This window comes from Elephas maximus, chromosome 2 (genome assembly GCF_024166365.1).
Source record: "Elephas maximus indicus isolate mEleMax1 chromosome 2, mEleMax1 primary haplotype, whole genome shotgun sequence".
Classification (NCBI taxonomy): Eukaryota; Metazoa; Chordata; class Mammalia; order Proboscidea; family Elephantidae; genus Elephas; species Elephas maximus.
Window position 1 is genome coordinate 227,103,913 of NC_064820.1, and position 18,384 is coordinate 227,122,296.

Sequence of the window (18,384 nt, forward strand, 5' to 3'; positions counted from 1 at the left end):
ACTTAAAAATTTATTTTAACAGCTGTTATTCATTTGGTTTCACAGTCTTAACGTCTGTAGCACTCAAGGACAAGAAATACTTTATAGTAACATTTAGGCCTGAATTCACTATAAATCAGTTATTTCCAGTGGCTCTTTTTTCCCCGTTTTATAAAAATCTGCTTGGACCTAGGGGAAAGTCACCTTTGTATTTCCTATTGATACACTGCACAGGCTTCTTTTATCGGGCTGCTCTTTATCAGTTTATATCCAAGCAAACCCAAAACACAGCAACGTGGTATGGGGACATCTTTGGGACAAACTGGCTTCATTGTCCTTTTCTTCCAGACTTTCCTTAGGGGCACACCAGAAGGGAGGCAGTGAGTGAACTCCTGTTGTACTTTGTAAGCTTAAACTTTCTTACTTCCGTGACAATTTTAAGAGGGACGTTAGCCTTTTGAGGGGATGTTCATTTACATTTTAGAGATTTTCTGAGTTAAAGCTGATTCGAATCCTCTCCCTAAGTTTGACCAAACCTAGGGTAAAGAGAAAAAAAAAAAATTCTTAACAGTATACGTATTGTTTTATGACATAACAAAGAGAGATTTGTACTTTTTTGGGGGTGTGGCAAGTACAGGGATTTAAGCAAAACTACCCGGATCACCAACTAAAAATTGCCAAAATCACCTACCTACTACAAAAAAATATATGGACCATTTTCTGCACAGCCCAAACCTGGACCAAACCACTATCTCATTAAAAGAACCATGTTTTAGGGTTCTATCACATATGTACTTTTGTGGAAGATACCGGTCGAGTAGTGTATCCTCCCAAATTGTCACTGTGTAGTTACAACAGTGTTACTTCTTCCTACACCAACGACAGGATTTTTAACACTCATTTACTGGAGCCCCGGTGCACAGTGGTTAAGCACTCGGCTGTTAACCGAAAGGTGGGCAGTTCGAAACCACAAGCTGCTCTGTGGGAGAAAGATGTGGCAGTCTGCTTCTGTAAAGATTTACAGCCTTGGAAACCCTATGGGGCAGTTCTGCTCTGTCCTATAGGGTCGCTATGATGGCAGTGGGTTTGGTTTGGTTTTGTATTTACTGAACCAGCTGGTGGGAGTAACCAGCTACACAAGAAAGCAGTAGAGATCATGTACAATACTCATCACCTGGTAATGCTTTCAGATGGTGATTGGGAACCATGTTTTGGTTTGCTTTACAGCGACTTCACTTCTAGGTATGATGAAAAACTTTGAGAAAATGCTCCCAGTAGGAAGTCATAGTTTTAAGACCGAAAAAAGTCAACAGCCGACTTTCAAGTATTCAGTTACCACCTGCCATAATTTTATCACCAGTACAGAGCTCACCTGACATCCCTATAAAAAGCTGATGGGAGTCACCCCAGGCAGAAGAGATCCTTTAAAAACAGGCAGATCCCCACCGTAGGGATTTCCTGTCTGCCACTTATCTAGTAGATTAATGATGCTGTGATCAGTTACGAGACACTGAAATGTGCATGGTGGCTTTTGTGTTGCACTGAACACATTTGTGGGTTAGGTATCACACAGGCTTCAGGAGTACTGTGCATGGTACCTCTTAAAAAACACAGAAGACTCACGGATAGGTAATAAAAAGATTACACTGCTAAGTGTCCACAGACCGCATTTTTATCAAGACTGTTGTTAGGGGCCTTGGAGTCAGTTCCGACTCATAAGGACCCCAAATGCTGCCTGGTCCTGTGCCATCTCCACAATGGTAGGTATATTTGAGCCCGTTGCTGCAGCCATCAACCCTGTTGAAGGTCTTCCTCTCTCTTTTTACAAACGCCAGGATAGTCTACAGACATACGGTACATTCAAAGGAGTTATATCTAAACATTTGTTTATCAGCTAGTGAACAGGAGACCCTGGGTGGTGCAAATGGTTAGCATGCTCAGCTGCTAAATGAAAGGGTGGAGGCTCGAGGCCACCCAGAGGTACCTCGGAAGAAAGGCCTGGTGACCTATTTCCAAAAAACCAGCCACGGAAAACTATAAAGCACAGTTCCACTTTGATACACATGGGGTCACCATGAGCTGGAGTCAACTCCATGGTAACTGGAGTAAGTAAATGGGCTTCACCCAGGCTGTCTCTGCTAGTCTACCGAACAGCACTACAGGAGAAATTCTGGATACTTGCTAACATGTGCGTAACTAGAAACAGATTTGACTTTTTTGCTGCATGGATTCTCCCTCAAATGTTTTATTTAATGCCCCGGGTTTAAAAACATGGTTTCATTTATACCCAAAGTGAGGCATGCATATCGATCTTCACCTCGAGGAATACTGAGCTGGCAGGTTAAGAGAAAAAAAAAAACAAAAAACTTTACACAAGAGATAAGCCACACCAAGAATACTGTATCACTACAAATTTTATTCAGAAACCCATCTTTGTGTTTTTTTTTTTTTGTTTTTTAAAAAAAATTCCCATTTATGAACTGGTTTGGTCAATCAACTACAACACTTTCTAGCAGACATACGGTAAAAATGGCATGGCTCAGAATCGCCCAGATCTCTCACGGTCTCTCGATCGCCGCCTATCACGCTCCCGTCCCCCACCACCTCCGCCGCCGCCGCCGCCTCCACCACGACCACGGTCTCTCGATCTAGACCGACGTTCACGAGACCGGGACCGAGATCTATGCCTGCAGACAGGGAAAGAGACAAAACGGTTTGCACGAGAAGTCAAAATGTAAAACAAAAAACCAATTACTGCCTAACGCTTGAAAATACCATCTCTTGTTGAACTGATGACACTAATATAGAAAAAAAACCTGCCAACTACAAGCCCTAACTGTATGATGTGCCTCAATTTCAGATGCTGAGATGCCAGGGGAAAAGGGTACATCTTAGAACCGAAAAGGTATGGCATTCCCCATCCTCTCTAGTGTCAACTCAGATGACATGAGAACTTGTAATCGCAGTAAGAAAACAACGAACCTGACACACAACCCTCGCCTGGCAGTTTCAGGCTGCTCTGCAGCCCGGCCCCCTCCTCAGGTACTCAACAGCTAACGTGCAGATCAGACCTCTGTTTGGGGCAGGAAGAGCAGGGTCCTCCTTGTGTGTGCTTTTTTGTGGAAATAAAGCAGAATCACCAGTAACGTCTGTATTTCCTAACACACGTGTAAAGGAGGGGCGAGAATCCCTCTGGGCCCAGAACTCAATCTGACTGTGCAGCGACTGACGACACTCGCTGACTCCGTTCCAGACCACACAGGCATGGATGTGGTGCCAGACCCTGCCTGGGGGTTCACAGTGAGGATGTCAAGGTTCCACCCACCCCTGAAACAAAATAGCCACCAAATACCAAACAAAAACCTCAACTGCAAACACACAGTATTAAAATTATACCCATTTTGTTTGGCAAACAAGGCACCGCACAGCCAAGGCCTTCCCAAACCTAACTGCATTTCTGTGGGCGCCTTATCCAAACTGCAGTAACTTCCGCTGAGCTAGTCCTCTGCTTAGTGCCGGGCTGCTCTCTGCTTGAGGAGAAGGAGGGGGCAGGTATCCGTGTGCACGTGAATGTTCTCCAGAGAGAACACTTTTACATTTTAAAATACGTACCATGTTCTAATCAGTACCTTTGAATAAAAAAATTGGAGGGACACCTAGCCTGAGCTTTACGCTTAATCACTAACAAAAAAATTAATGAAGCTCTGCAAAGGGGGCGCTCAGGTACTCACTTCTTGCGACGGCGCCCGTACAGCTCCCGCCGCAGCTCTCTGGAAATGGGCTTCAGATGCATGAAATTGCAGAAGCCTCCCCGTGTACACTCTCTGCAGACAGAAACCAGGTGGTTACCACCGTGCGCACACGCGCCTATGCGCACAGACTCTCCTGCGCCAGCGCAGCCTCCCAGCCCGACTCACCCCATTTCGTACTGGCGGCAACAGGCTTCTCTAAAGTCAGTCACAGGGGAGAGCTCCGCGTGAATCGGCTGTCCGTTAAACCAGCGGTTATTTAAGTCAATCACAGCCTTTTCTGCGTCCTCTTCACGGCGAAACTAAAAAGGCAACACTCAAGTTTACTACCAATATTTTCAATTATTGATCCAAACACGTATCATCTGTTTACTCAGGTCAAATAAATACGGTGGAATTTAAAAACTGGAGAAAGCTTTATTTACATTATTGAATTTTATGATTGTTCAGGATCATGCCAAACGCTGCCTTTGTCTCAAATTCAATCAGCTAAAAGAGCAAATGTAATCGTGTGTAGGCAACGCACATTTTATTTAGAAAGAAAAGGAAAAAGCAATGAAAGATAAAAGGAAACTAACCCCTCCCCACTCTGAACAGGCTCAAACCAACAGTTATTAAAATATCCTTCACCACGGCAACAACGAACAGGGCATACAGCCCTTCCTTCAAATACTGGTGATGGGCTGTCACAGGCACACTGGATGCAGCTCATTAGAATTCACAAAGAAGCACCCAATGGCCGAAGCACCCAACGCCCCGAACGTCAGGGCTAATGGCAAAAGGGCAGCGGGCCGTTATTCACTGATGATCAGTGTTGGCCAGCCAGCACTGGGAACTGGGCCTGTCATCTTCTTCCTACCTTGACATACACATTTCCAACTAGATGGTCTCCAAGATTATCGCAGACGTTCATCTCCTCAACTTCTCCGTACTTCTCCTCCATTTCCGTGAAAACCTCCTGAAGGGGGGCAAACAGTGGTTCAAGGGTCATTAAAGACAAAACACGGAACTGAATCTGAACTCATGTTTAATAAGCATTTAATGGTGGAAAAGCTGTGATCCTTTCTAGACACAAAAGGTTAACAGGTCCATCAGTTTCAAGTAGCCAATATCTCACCTCAAAAAACTCATCATAGTGTTCCTGCATCTCCACGTCGCTCACGGCACCTGGAAACGACAGAGAGCTTGCTGGTTAGAACACTGAGGGCGGAGAAAGCTCTCGTGCTAAAATTCAAACTGCTACAGTAACACACATTAGCTTATCTATAGAGAAAACACAACAAAGTTTCACTCTACTGGAGTGCTGAAGACACTTCAATACACAACTAATGGTTAATATTTGAAAATGTGATGCGATTTTAAAATGTCCCTCCTGACAGTCTCGATTCTGGCTATTAAGACAGTAAAATCACACCAAGTTTTAATCAGCATCAAAGGGCCACATTTTTGAAAAGTGTAAGGAAAGAGCTGACTCTCAAATTAGGACAATTTTAAATGAGAATCTTCTTCCTTTTTAAGATTTAGGATAGAGGCCAAGTAATCACACTCATTTCTTTCCTTTATTAGGGTAAAGTGAAGGCTGAAATCAGGCTCAGTGACTAAGAGCTTATGTTCCTAACTAGTTTATTTACAGATGAGCAGCCATACAAATGCCCTAAGATTCTTTCTGATGCGATTAAAACTCCAACAAGAGACTTAGTAGGGTGTAATTACCAGGTACCACTGACAGGATTTTGGATGTCCCTGAGTAAAGGGAAAGTTACGATACTTTGATGAAGAAAGCATTATCTCATATTCCAAAAATTATTGTCATCAGGGTTCTTCTTGGCAGTCCCATGTGGAATCAAGTCCATGGCTTGGGTAGATTTTGCAAATTGACATTCTATCCCCATTATCATTCTACCAAGTGTTATCATTTGAATTCTAGGGTTGTCTTAACCTAAATCTGAGAAATCACAAAGTGGGCACGGCTATAAGCTGATGTCCCAAATAACTGGACCAGGGATCCTACAAAGGCCGGCCTGCTCCCATGTTGGGCCAAACTAGTCTTCCCCGCTTTACGTCCCACAGGCCAGGCTCCTGTGTGCCATCAAGGGCCCTGGGACAGGCTGGGAGGCCCCTTGGGGCTCCCCAGGAGGGCATGGAACCCTTGTGGCACAGTGCTCTCATTGAGGCTGTGCTACCTGTGAGCAACTTCCTATCTCTTGAAAACTTTGTTATCCTTAAAGAGAAGGACTAACCTCAATCTTCTGGTTCTGAGAATGACTTAAGCTCACTTTATAACCTAGTGGGGGGTGGGGAGTTGTTCTTTCTACATTTTAGTTATTTCTGAATTTCCAGGAATCTAGACTCCTTTAAAATCCGAACCTTACTGACTGCATTAAAACAATTACTACTGAAGGTCAACCAATGGTATGACAATAGGCCCAAATTTGAAACGTATCACAAACTTATCTCCTTCCTTCAGTGGACATCAAGTTATCAAAATGGAAAAGCTAGCCAAGAGAAGCAGACTCCTAAGGGCAGATTTCAATGCTTAAAATTCATTTCCAGGAAGCCTGTAATTTGAAAAATGCTTGACAGTGGGCAGATTTTACCTTTGATATTCTGCAATCAAAACGACTTGAAAGGCAGAAGTACATTAAAAATGGATCAACTAAAACTTATTTTAATGACTTAATATATTTTAGATAACAGAACTAAAAATGATTCCCAGTTTTCTTATAGAAACATTTCTAAAAATCGAGATTCATATCTACACTTAACTCAAGCATGTAAACTTATTTTTTAACACACGAAAGGGTGTGTTAGAAAGATGTTACGAAATCGAACTTGGCTGGTTGAAATTTTATCAGAAGGGTCTGTTGCCAAATACCTCAGGTTCATCAGCTTAAACTGCTTTTCTTCCTACATCGTAGAATTAGAATTTCACTTACTTGGATAAGCTGGGCCCCAGAATTTGGATATTTAGGAATAGCTAAGTTTTTATTTTATAGCATAGGCAAAACGAGAGTGCTGCAAATTGCAAATGAAGACAAAGAAAACTAACACAACATTCTATTGTCAGTAATACACACACAGTCCCCAAGTAAAACAATGCGGGCAAAAAAATCATTATTACTCAGTTGTCTGCTTTTCATTCATTTTGCCTCAGGGCAGGGTTTTTACAAAAAATATTTAGTAAGTCCATACACAAACATTTCCCTCTACCTACTGATCTTATGTCTTTAAAAAACAGAACAAGACAAAAAATGGGTATTTGAAACCAAGGGTTACCAAGTAAATCCTGCTGCCATCAAATCTGGGGAAACAGATTAATTCTCTACTATGAGGTCAGGAGCTCTGGTGGTACAATGGTTAAGCGCTCAGCTGCCAAATGGAAGGCTGGCGGTTCAAACCTTCCCTCCCCACCCCCAGTGGCTCTTCGGAACGGGAGAAAGACCTGGCAAACTGCTCCTGTACAGATTACAGCCTAGAAAAACCTATAGGGCAGTTCGACTTCGTCACATGGAGTCACTGAGTCAAAATTGACTCGACGATACCTAACAACAACTATCAGGTCAGTATTAACATCGAAAAACACTTCGTGTCTCAGCAGGAAAAATGACAAGAGACCCCACCCCACACGGAACTGTGCACACACATGTTCGTGGCTACACACCCGGCAGAGTCCCCCAGTCTGTGGGCCTGCTCAAGAAGCAATGGCCGCCAGGACCATTTCACCCTGGGCAGGTCACCCTAAAAACTGAGGGCTCCGATTCGAGGGTATATCCAATTTAGGTACCTTCTAATAGCACCTCCTACTAACTTATAGTGCTTTAAAACAAATTGGTGAATGAGGTGTATCAATCTTTTGGTTTGGACCTGTTGACTTTAACAGTCCAGGTTGTTCATTTCAATTTATCCACAGATGACTCCACTCCAACGCTTCTATAGTTGAATAGTTATAAAAACTAAATTTTAGTTTTTTTTAACTCTCCAATGATAGTAATCTGCATCTTGTTTTCTAAAAACTACCACCCAGTCAACCAGTCAATAGTCAAAACCAAATTTCCTACCTCCCAGTATAGCAATAAATTGGTAATGGCGAGGAAATGTCTAATTGCGATCTGTTTCCCCACCAAGTACCCTGTATTTTCCAAATGTAGTAAACCAAATCTTAAAGCCGGAGAAGTACTTTTTGGAAAACAAAACAAAACCCAAAAAACAAAAATGGTGTGCTTTATCAGGGTATAGGGCTGATGGTTGAGAAAAATTCACGGGGCAATGCAACTTGGAGGACCCTCTTTTTGGAAATATTCTTAAAACAAATTCTCATGATTAAAGTGTGACTTCCAAAATGATGTTTAAGGAAAAAAAAAAAGTTTAATCTAGAAAATAATTTCAAAAACAACATACGTTTACAAGTACCCAGAAGTGAGATCAGCTTTCAAACACTACTGTCCTTAAGAGGGAAGAGTTAACTCCAAGTCTACGGTCCCTCTAGAATGACAGTCAAAGGGAAGGAAGAGCAGTGGTAGCTCCCAACTCTTTGAGAGGGCACCATTTCCAGTCTTTTTTTTTTTTTCTCTTTTAAATATAAGTGGGCAGGAGTTCAAACACCAGAGGTTTTCGTGGGATGGGGCAGGGAGGATGTAAACAGGACAAAAACTTCTTGCCACCTTTAACAAAATGTGGTCCTTTACACTACAACGCAGACCAGACCGAGTTGACACTGAGCTCTGAGACGCAAGCCCAGGGAACCAGGGAAGGAACTTGTAGGAACTTACAGCGCAAACCGTCAGCAGACTGGGAAGAGTTTTGAGGGTTACGGTAAATGTTCAAGAGGGCAATGGTCTGAAATACAAAACGCAACAACTTTATATTATGGAAAATTAAATTTAAACACTTCACCGGTTTCCTTTGGCGATCGCTTCAGTCGAGACTCAGTGCTGAAAAAAGAGCAAGTTATTTTCTTTGGAAGCAACGATGTTTTCTCTTAGTCGATGGCTGTCTTGAAACACCCTAACACTGCACTGTAACAGAGATCTCATGATATGCTAATACTGTATTTCTGTTTAACGTAAACATTCCATTTCACAATTCTAATCCGTTGTGAGTGCAATTTGCCAGACAACTACCAAAATACTCAGATGTTACAGAACTTCTAATGAATCGAGAAAGACTGCCTGTATACAGCTGATAAAATACTGTATTAGTGAAACACAGTAATTACATACCATGAAATCTCTTCTTCCTAGAGAAAAAATGATAATGGTGAAGTAAAACCCACACTTATTGGGCAACTTACCTTTTTGATTCCTAAACACTCCTAAGATTTTAAATCTTTACAGAAAGAACTTAATAAATGCCACGGGTTCAGTCACTGTAAAGTTCAATGATGGGCTAGGACGTTAAAGAACATCTCACCTGGGCAGGCCACCTCCCATTCTACAAATGTCGCTCCACGGGAAGAGGCCTGGCTAGTGAACTTCCCCAGAAAAGCCTCCTGAACGTGGCCAAGTACCAAGTTCTTGCTGTGTGCACCAAGGAGTTCCATCACCTTGTCCTGTCTGCCACAGCTCTATGTCAGCAGCTCAGAAGCCAACATGGTTTGTCTCAATTAAGAGTGGGCTCTTTAACATCATTCTTTTAAAAAAATTTCTCCAACTGTGGGACTTACAGTGTGAGCCGTCAGCCGTCTGTGCACTGTTTTGGGGATTACGATAGATGTTTTGAATCAAGATGGTCTGCGGGGAAAAAAAAATAAAAAGGGGAATTCTACTGGCTGCTGTGCACATATTAGACAATTGCAAAGACAACTTGTTTGCAAATGGCTAAACGCTGGTTGTTTTTCCCGCAAGTCAGCCATGTGTCTTCTGAAGAGTCCACCAAACCATCATATTATGAAAACAGAGTTTGTGCAGTGACTTAGGTCAAGTCAGCCAGCAACCAAGAAGAAACAGTAATTGTCATGTTGAGTAGTCCCACACTGTTCCTATTAAAAGTGTTTTAACACAAGATAAATAATAAAACACTAACATTTTCTTGTACTTCAAGCTTACAGACACTAATATGTCTAAAAATTCACATTATAATCATATTCCCCACACAGAATTATTTCTTTTTAAACCAAATGCATAACTCAACTGTATGCAACACGTTCACGTTCTCTGGTCTGTTACAGAATAGGCACACCAAACAAGTCTCTGAACTGTCGACTGGATACCTGATTGTCTTATTTACACTTTCTTGGTGGGATCTCTGTTTACATAATACAATAGCTTAAAATATTTGCTCTTTTCCGATCCTTCTTTTAAGGAAAAAAATCCTTTTAGCCCTTGTGCTTTAAACTGGATCAGGCAGACTTGAAACCTTACATTGTACCGTTCTTCTTAAAATCAAGTTGTCTGAAAAAACAAACCATGTTTAAGTTAGTAGGCTAATATATTACATGAATCTTAATGTCCATATCACTGTAAGAAGCTTAAAAAAAACCCACACTGAATTATGCTAGAAATTGATAAACTGAACGAACAACTGCATGATTTAAAAGGAAATTAAATGTTCTTTCTCCCACAATATGTATGTAAAGCTTTCTAAGTGGTTTTACAAAACCAGTCAGTTCAACTCCTAGCTATGTCGAAAGGTGCGTGGCTGTGTGAGAACTCTGGCTGACCGGAACCTCCCCCAGCAGGTGGAGATGGGTGCACACCTTGACTCACATGGACTAATCTGACCCTTACCTTGGGCCCCGATGCGGCCCACCCCTCCTCCAAGCTACAAAGTACTGCCCCAGAGCCAACTTCACTTAGGCGATGTTTAACTGGAGTCCCGGAAGGTGACAACTCCAATGAAAAGCTGTAAGAGCCCGATTAGTCAAAGGCAGAATGTATTTAGGTCTCACTCAGGGAACTAGGCAGTGAATATTTAATGAAAGGAACTTCACTTAAAGTTCCAGTATCATCAGGGGTGGCTAGGATTACCTAAAACCAACCAACCAATCCAGAGGAGCAAATCAAAGTAAGATGCTGAAGATGCACACTGACCTCACCAATGAACGGAATCACCAGCTCGTTTTGACCCAGGGCACTCGTTTTAACTTCACATTTAATACTCTGAGGCAACAGGTAGCTCAGAAAAAATGAAACCCAGTGCTCGGGGCTACTTTAAAGAAAACTTTGTTAACACTGGACAGTTTATCTCTCTCTCAGCCCAACACAGGCGTATCTGGAAGTAATCTCAAAAAATCAAAGTGGGAGGATTTGAGGTGCTTGGCTGTTGCCCAATGTATGGCCACTGGCATAGCTGGGGTGACCTGTTTCATAAATTAAGCACTATTTCCTTTTACAATTGGAATAAACAGAAAATTTAAAGCAAGTTCTCCAATATTCTGAAATTCACACACACACAAAAGATATGGTCAAGGCTACTCAAACATTGATTCTTGCTATATTAACTACTTGGTAATCAGGAGTAACTGGGGGAGGGGAGTCACCGCCCCACTTCCATCTAAAAACACATTATTTGGGAGGTTTTCTATGGGCTTAATTGGACATGACTAATGTCTTTCTTCCAGCTTGCTTATACCAGTTGTCAGGTTTTCCTAAATCCCTTCAGGGACACAAGAAATATCTATTCTGGTAGAAGGATAAAATAAACAGAAGGAAGTGTGCTCAAAGGCAGAGTCTGGCAGCTCTCAGGGGTTACAGACAATAGATGTCCAAATGTTCAGGGACTGCACATCCAGAGGTGGGTTAGAAGGTGTTCAACTGTCCTCAGCCTGGAAACACTCAAGCATAAATTTTCAAATTCCCAGTGTTCTATGGATCTTAGGAATCTTCTACTACTGGAGGTACTTTCTCCCTTTAATTAGTGATCAGTGGGGGATGCAAACCCTTACCTTTGCTTTAATTAATCAAAAACTTCTAAAACCCACAATCATTGACTGAACTGAACTCAGAGCAGATATAAGCCCAAGATAACACCCATCTCTCAATTAATTGAACCGATCTGCTATGAACAATTTAAGGCAATTACTCATCCTCTAATGTTAAGCTTCGTTTTTAAGGTTTCCATGAGTGATGCAACCTGCAGTTTCCTCAACTAGGGGTCTACGAGAGGAGAACACACCCAAAATACTAGAGACCCCTAAGGACACAGCATGACGGGTCAGGTGACAGATAATGCCGCCAGCACCTCCTGTAAGGTGGCTGTGTTACCCCCACTGAGAGCAGAAAGCCACTCTGCACCTCCTGGTGTATGGGAGAGAACCTGAGCAAGTCCAGGCTAGCATGGCCACCCTTCTCTGGACACATGCCATGTAGAAGGGGGGAGGGGAAGGCCAGGGCAGTTCATTTCAGTTACTGCCAATGTGCAAATACTAAAAACTGTGCCAGCTAAAGCAGTACTTCTCTTGCAAGTTTCTCTCACAAGAGAAATAGGGAATAATGCTCTTAAACCCTCCATGGGGCTAGGTTTTTTTTTTTTTTTTGTAGGGGGGGCGTTCACCTGCCTCATACAGACTTAATAAAAAGGACCACTCACTGATGGTCTCAAACGGAAAATAAAACAACTTGAGTAAAAAAAAAAACAAAAATACTTGCTTAATATATGCAAATTATTAACTGCCTCCAAAAAGGACACCAAGTTTTGACATTTTACATGAAAACAGGAAAAACAAAAAAAAGGAAAAAACAAACAAACCTGGCTAAAGGTTGGTTTATTGTGCAACCGAGAGCATCTGTCTCCATGACGACATGCTCCAATTTTGAAATAAAATGAACAGTTGACCCTGTAAGGGAAAATAAGAGCTGATTATTTTGCTGAGAAAATACAAAAGCAGATGGGAATTTATAACATAATATGTACTATCAAACTACTTTTCTCTGACCTCACAAAAACATAAGCATACCATTTTACATAATGGGAATCTTGCTGGTAGAAGGCACAGTCCCCTTCCTTGCAGTGTTTGAAGATGACTTAAATTCCACTTCCCCTTCTACAAACACGCTACTCTTTCAATGAAAAGAGCACTCTCACTCTAAATCTCCTCACTCCAATCCCCTCTGCTTTTCACTTACACTTTCTCTGCTCTATTTTCTCCTCAACTGAGGATTGAGTTAGTCTAAAACTAAATGTAACCTAAGACATGTCTCCTTGCCTCTCCCACACCGACCCCCTCCTCTCTTTGGACAGCAGCACGATGAGTGCAGGTCCCGGGTCCTGTCATCTGTAAGACGAGAAAAATGCCAGGCTGGCACTGTTCCGAGAACCATATATAATGGATGTGTGTTCATATACAGTGCCCATTAAATGCTACCATTATTTAAAGAAAACGGAAAACAAAGTTTAGGTTCTCTTACTCATATCAGACCAGGAGGAAATTTCCAAAAATAGATCTGAAGTAAGTAACTCAGGGGAACTCAACATAAGGACAACTGCCTCTATCACCAAGCCCTCCCTTAGAAGTTTTCAAATGACCTGACTGTGCAGATGAAATCAAAACGACCAACCAAGCAGCATGGCAGCAATACCAGCTGGTTTAACTGTCCTTTAGCAGAGGTGGGAAGGCTACCCTGCAGTTTCAATTCTTTAGCAAATGCCACGGTTAGACAACCAACCCAGAGTTAACACTGAAGAGCCTCAACCAAGTCTGACTAATCATAAAGTTTGCCTAGCCCCTGATTTATATTATTAACAAAAAAGAAGAGTTTAAACCAAAATCCTTGATTTAATAAACCAAACAAACAAACAAAAAAAACCAAACCCATTGCCATCAAGTTGATTCTCACTCATAGAGACCCTACAGGACAGAGCAGAACTGCCCCATAGGGTTTCCAAGGCTGTAATCTTTACAGAAGCAGACTGCCACATCTGTCTCCCACAGAGCGACTGGTGGGTTTGAACTGCCACCTTTGGGTTAGCAGCTGAGCACTTACCCACTGAGCCACCAGGGATCAGGCAGCAATAAAGATGGGAAAACCTCAATTTATACAGAGAGAGAACTGGTTACAAATATTTGTAAATTTATCTTGTAAGTCTTACTTTAGATTACCTAACTTGATTAACAACAATACTGTATCTTTAGGGAGTCATCTGAAAATGAAGAGCACATTTTGGTAGAGAACTATATTTTACTTCCATCTTAAATGGGGGGGGGGGGGGGGAAGTTAACAGGAACTACCATCTTCATTTTTGAGGAGTCGATCTTGTTTCCTGGAAGCTAAAACCCCACGTCTCCTTGTAATGAAGCAGGAGTGACCTAGATTGATGAATCAACTTTTCTCACTGTTTAGTTTTTCCATCTAATCTGATTATTAAAATGTAATTTAAGAAATACAATTCATTACGATAAAGTATTACAGAATAAAAAATCAACTTTTCTAAACTAAAAACATGACTTTCCCAGTACAGCCTTAATCAGGTTGTAATGTGGTCATTTATAGCAAGATTAAAAAAGTTACTGAAATAGACCTCTAAAGGCAGAGTGACAGAGACCTAAAGAAGCCATCTGTTAGCCTTTTACCAGAGCAAGAAACAAAGCACATAGGACAGGATTCAGGGCAACACAAATATAAACTAAGGGGTGAAGTTAACGATGCCTGACCCTGCATATCATGTTCTGCAGTCTGGAAGCCTCTTGGATCCAAGAGAGCTGGCCTACTGATTCACCAAGATCCAATTTGGAAGCAAGTTTCCCAGAGACTTCCTGTGGTCCCAAAGCATTCAGGGCATACATCTCTCCCACCAGATTTTACTTTAATGAATTTTACTTTAATTATCCTTTACACCTACTCCTTTGTAAGCTCCCCGTGTCGCCGATCAGTTCCCTAAGGCAACAACCAAATTCTATCCACCTTTGAGTACACCAAAGTTGCATATTGTTGACACCCAATGTTTCTGGAGTGACTATGGCTGATGACTTTGGCTATGGCTTTGTCAGAAATAAAATATAACCCCCTCTTCAAATAACACAGGAGATCCTATCACATGTAAAGATGACATTTTACAAGATACCACCCTGGAAAAAAATATTTTAAGGTGCTTGAAAAAGTGGTTTTAAAAACATTATCCATGACTGATTTAAGGATTTATCATTAAAAATATATTATTTGCGTAAGTTTTCTAGAACTCTGAAGAATCCCAAGATGGTAACTACTTACTCAGAAAGGACACTAAGCCAGACACTTAGTCTCTAGGTTTTCAAAGTAAGAGTTGCCCTTCCAATTATCTGAAGATAGACCCTTTAGTCTAAACTTCATCCACCCAGTGGAAATTAATGTGTCAAGGTGACAATCGAACAAAGGAGAGATGAAATACTTCCAATCAGTAACTGGTTAGGAAATGAATGCAATAAAAAAAAAAAAAGCTTTCCCCTTATATTGAAATTGCATCCTCGAATATTTTAAAAGCAGGCACTGCCATTTACGGTTAGATAGCTGATCCGAAAATTTCCAATGATTCAGAAGAATCACGTCTAATATCCTACAACAGGGCCGATCACCGCTTAAACATCCAAGAGACTTGGTAAGTGGACGAAACCCCAACTATTAGTGTCCTCAATTACCTAGCGATTTAATACTGGCGAGGTTTGCTCAAAGCGACATTACACACTGAAAGTTGAAGAACAAGTGCTAACATTTAAGAGACTAAGATGCTTCAAAGACAACTTCTCCACAACTCGGAACGGATTCTGAGAGCTTTCGAGCGCGGAGGCCCGGGGCGCCGAGAAGTCGACTTGGACAGCCAGCCAGTGGGCGACCAGAAAGCGCGAGAGGCCGCGCAGGGTCGAAAAGGCGCCGCAGCCCCGGAGCCGCCTCCGCGCCGCCTACTCCGACCCAGCCGCGCCGCTAGCACCCAGTCCCGCCCGCGGCGCCTCGAGGGCGGAAGGGGCCGGGCGGGACCGTGGTGACAGAGCCTTCTCCTCCCGCCGCCCATGCCACCGCGCCCCATTCATCCGCGCGAGCGGCCCAACGAGGCCGTGGCTGCCCGCAAAGTGCGCGCGGGGCCGGAAGGGCCGCCGTGCCTTCCCGCCGCCCGCTCCCCTCCCCCCACCGGCCGCGCCGGCCCGGCCTTCCGTGGCCTCCCCGGCCCGCGCAGGCCCTGCCTCTGCGCGCTGGAGGCCCCGCCCGCCCGTGCCCCGCCGCCTCCTCGGCCCCGGAGCCCCGGCCGCTCTCACTCACTTGTCTTTCTCAGTGCCGAAAATGGAAGCCAAATACTCCGCCATTTCCCACCCGCCGCCGCCGCCGCCGCCGCCGCCGCCGCCGCCGACACTGCTGCCGACGCCGACGCCGTCGCCGCCGACACGGCCCGACGCTCACGAGAAACGTCACCCAAACGCGACGACGCTCTCCCCGCCCCCGACGGCGTGGCTCAGCTGCCCAATCGGGCGAGGTCATGGCTGCGCGTAGGCGGGAGTTGGCCGCGGAGGCCCCGCCCCCCAGGCCCCGTGCGCCCGCGCGCCCCCTACCGGGGCCCTGGTGTCCTGCTCACCACGCTGGTCGCCCGGCTGCCGGGAAGGGCATGACGCGGGCTCCGGCGGGTAGGTGAGGGCCGGGGCGCCGACCGCGCGAGTTTAAAGTTCGGGGAGGGGAAGGGGTAGCGCGTGTGTCCTGGGACGAAGCGGGGCCCGCGTGGAGCGGTTCCCTGCAGAGAAGACGCGCAGACGCTCCAAAGGGCAGTCCCCATTCCCGCGTCCTCTCTGTGTGGGGACCCCCCTCCCCCAGAACCTTTCCGGTTGCACGGTGGTTAGGAGCTATCGCTGGTAACCGAAAGGTCCGCACTTGGAATCCACCAGCTGCTCCTTGCAAACTCTATGGGGGCACTTCTCTGTCCTGTAGGGTCCGTAGTAGTCGGAATCGACCGGTCGGCAACGGGTTGGTTTCCTTTTTGGGTTTCCACGCGCCCACCCCGGCAGAGTTAAGTTCCGGGCGCCCCATGCTGCTGCCCTTCGGTCTCGGGAGAAGCGGCCGCGCCTCGCTTATACTTGGAATGAACACGGTTTGAAAAGGTTTTAATCACCGCAAGAGAGATCACGCAAGAAGTCTTAGGGCGTGTTCCTAACAGATGTAAGCCAAGGGGTCCTCAGACCTTGCAAGACGTTAGAATTGGTGTCTGAATCAGGCAGCTCTGGGGAGATGTTCGTGGCCATGGTGGCTTCTGAGGCGGGAAGAAGGAGCCCTACACACCATGGGGGTTACTCCTTGCTATGGATTGAATTGTGACCCCCAAAATATGTGTTCTAAATCCTAACCCATATACCTGTGGATATAATCCCATTTGGGAATAGGGTTTTCTTTGTCATGTTAAGGAGACCACATTGGTATAGGGTGTGTTTTAAACCAATCACTTCGTTTTTTTAAATTGTACTTTAGATGAAGGTTTACAGAACAAACTAGTTTCCCATTAAACAGTACACATATTGTTTCATGACATTGGTTAACAAGCCCACAACATGTCAGCACTCTCCCTTTCTCATCCTTGGGTTCCTCATTACCAGCTTTCCTGTACCCTCCTGTCTTCTAGACCTTGCCCCAGGGCTGGTGTGCCCCTTTGGTCTCATTTTGTTTTATGGGCCTGTCCACTCTTTGGCTGAAGGGTGAACCTCATGGACTTCATTACTGAGCTGAAAGGGTGTCTGGGGGCTACACTTTCAGGCTTTCTCCAGACTGTCAGGCCAGGAAGCCTGGTCTTTCTTTTTGAGTTAGAACTTTGTTCTACGTTTTTCTCCAGCTTTGTCTGGGACCCTCTATCGTGATCCCTGTCAGAGCAGTCGGTGGTGGTAGTCAGGCACCATCTAGTTGTACTGGACTCAGTCCGGTGGAGGCTGTGGTAGATGTGGTCCATTAGTCCTTTGGACTAATCTTTCCCTTGTATCTTTAGTTTTCCTCATTCTTCTTTGCTCCCGAAAGGGTGAAACCAGTAGAGTATCCTAGATGGCTGCTCACAGGATTTGAAGACCCCAGACGCTACTCACCAATGTAGAGTGTAGAACATTTTCTTTATAAATTATGCCAGTTGAGCTAGATGTTCCCCGAGACCAGGGTCCCTGAAGCCCTCAGCCCAGCAGTTCAGTTCCTCAGAAAGTTTAGATGTGTCTGTGGAGCCTCCATGACCTTACCTTTAAACCAATCACTTTTGAGATGTAAAAGAGCAGATTAGCCACAGAAGCAAGCACAGATGGGGGAAGACACATGCCAAGCCACCTGAATATCGCCAAGGAACTGAGGAGCAGAAGCCGAAAAGAGACAAGGACTTTCCTCTAGAGCCAATAGAGGGAGATAGCCTTTCCCAAGAGCTGGTGCGCTGAAGCTGGACTTCTAGCCTCCTAAACTGTGAACCCGTTGCCCTAGAATGAATTGATTCCTAGCGACACAGTAAGAGTGGAACTGCCCCACAGGGTTTCTAAAGTTGTAAATCTTTAAGAGAGCAGACTGCCACATTGTTCACCCTCTGAGTGGCCGGTGGGTTCGAACCATCCACCTCTTGGTTAGCAGCCAAGCACTTTAACCACTGCACAACCAGGGCTCCTGTTCTTAAACTGAGAAAATAAATTTCTGTTCATTAAAGCCACCCACTTGTGGTATTTCTATTACAGGGACACTAGATGACTAAGACACTCCTTTATTGCAGTCCCCACTCCCTCCCTATTGAAATTTACAGATACACACTGAGG

At 44.2% G+C, this 18,384-nt stretch overlaps 1 protein-coding gene across 3 annotated transcripts; it reads right to left on the bottom strand.

The window, feature by feature from the left end:
* Nucleotides 1–2,381: 2,381 nt before the first annotated feature.
* U2AF1 (U2 small nuclear RNA auxiliary factor 1) lies at nt 2,382–15,997 on the bottom strand. Of its 3 annotated transcripts, none has more exons than XM_049874966.1 (8): nt 15,893–15,997; nt 12,414–12,501; nt 8,498–8,564; nt 4,846–4,895; nt 4,588–4,686; nt 3,897–4,030; nt 3,711–3,803; nt 2,382–2,666 (listed from the first exon to the last, which is right to left on the bottom strand). In XM_049874966.1, the coding sequence occupies exons 1-8, from the start codon at nt 15,934–15,936 to the stop codon at nt 2,519–2,521; spliced, it is 723 nt and encodes a 240-aa protein (XP_049730923.1). In that variant the 5' UTR covers nt 15,937–15,997; the 3' UTR covers nt 2,382–2,518. The 3 variants fall into 3 exon arrangements, with proteins under 3 accessions (XP_049730923.1, XP_049730924.1, XP_049730925.1); XM_049874967.1 differs by lacking the exon at nt 8,498–8,564 and adding an exon at nt 9,391–9,457; XM_049874968.1 differs by lacking the exons at nt 12,414–12,501; nt 15,893–15,997 and adding an exon at nt 9,391–9,457.
* Between the last annotated feature and the right edge of the window lie 2,387 nt (nt 15,998–18,384).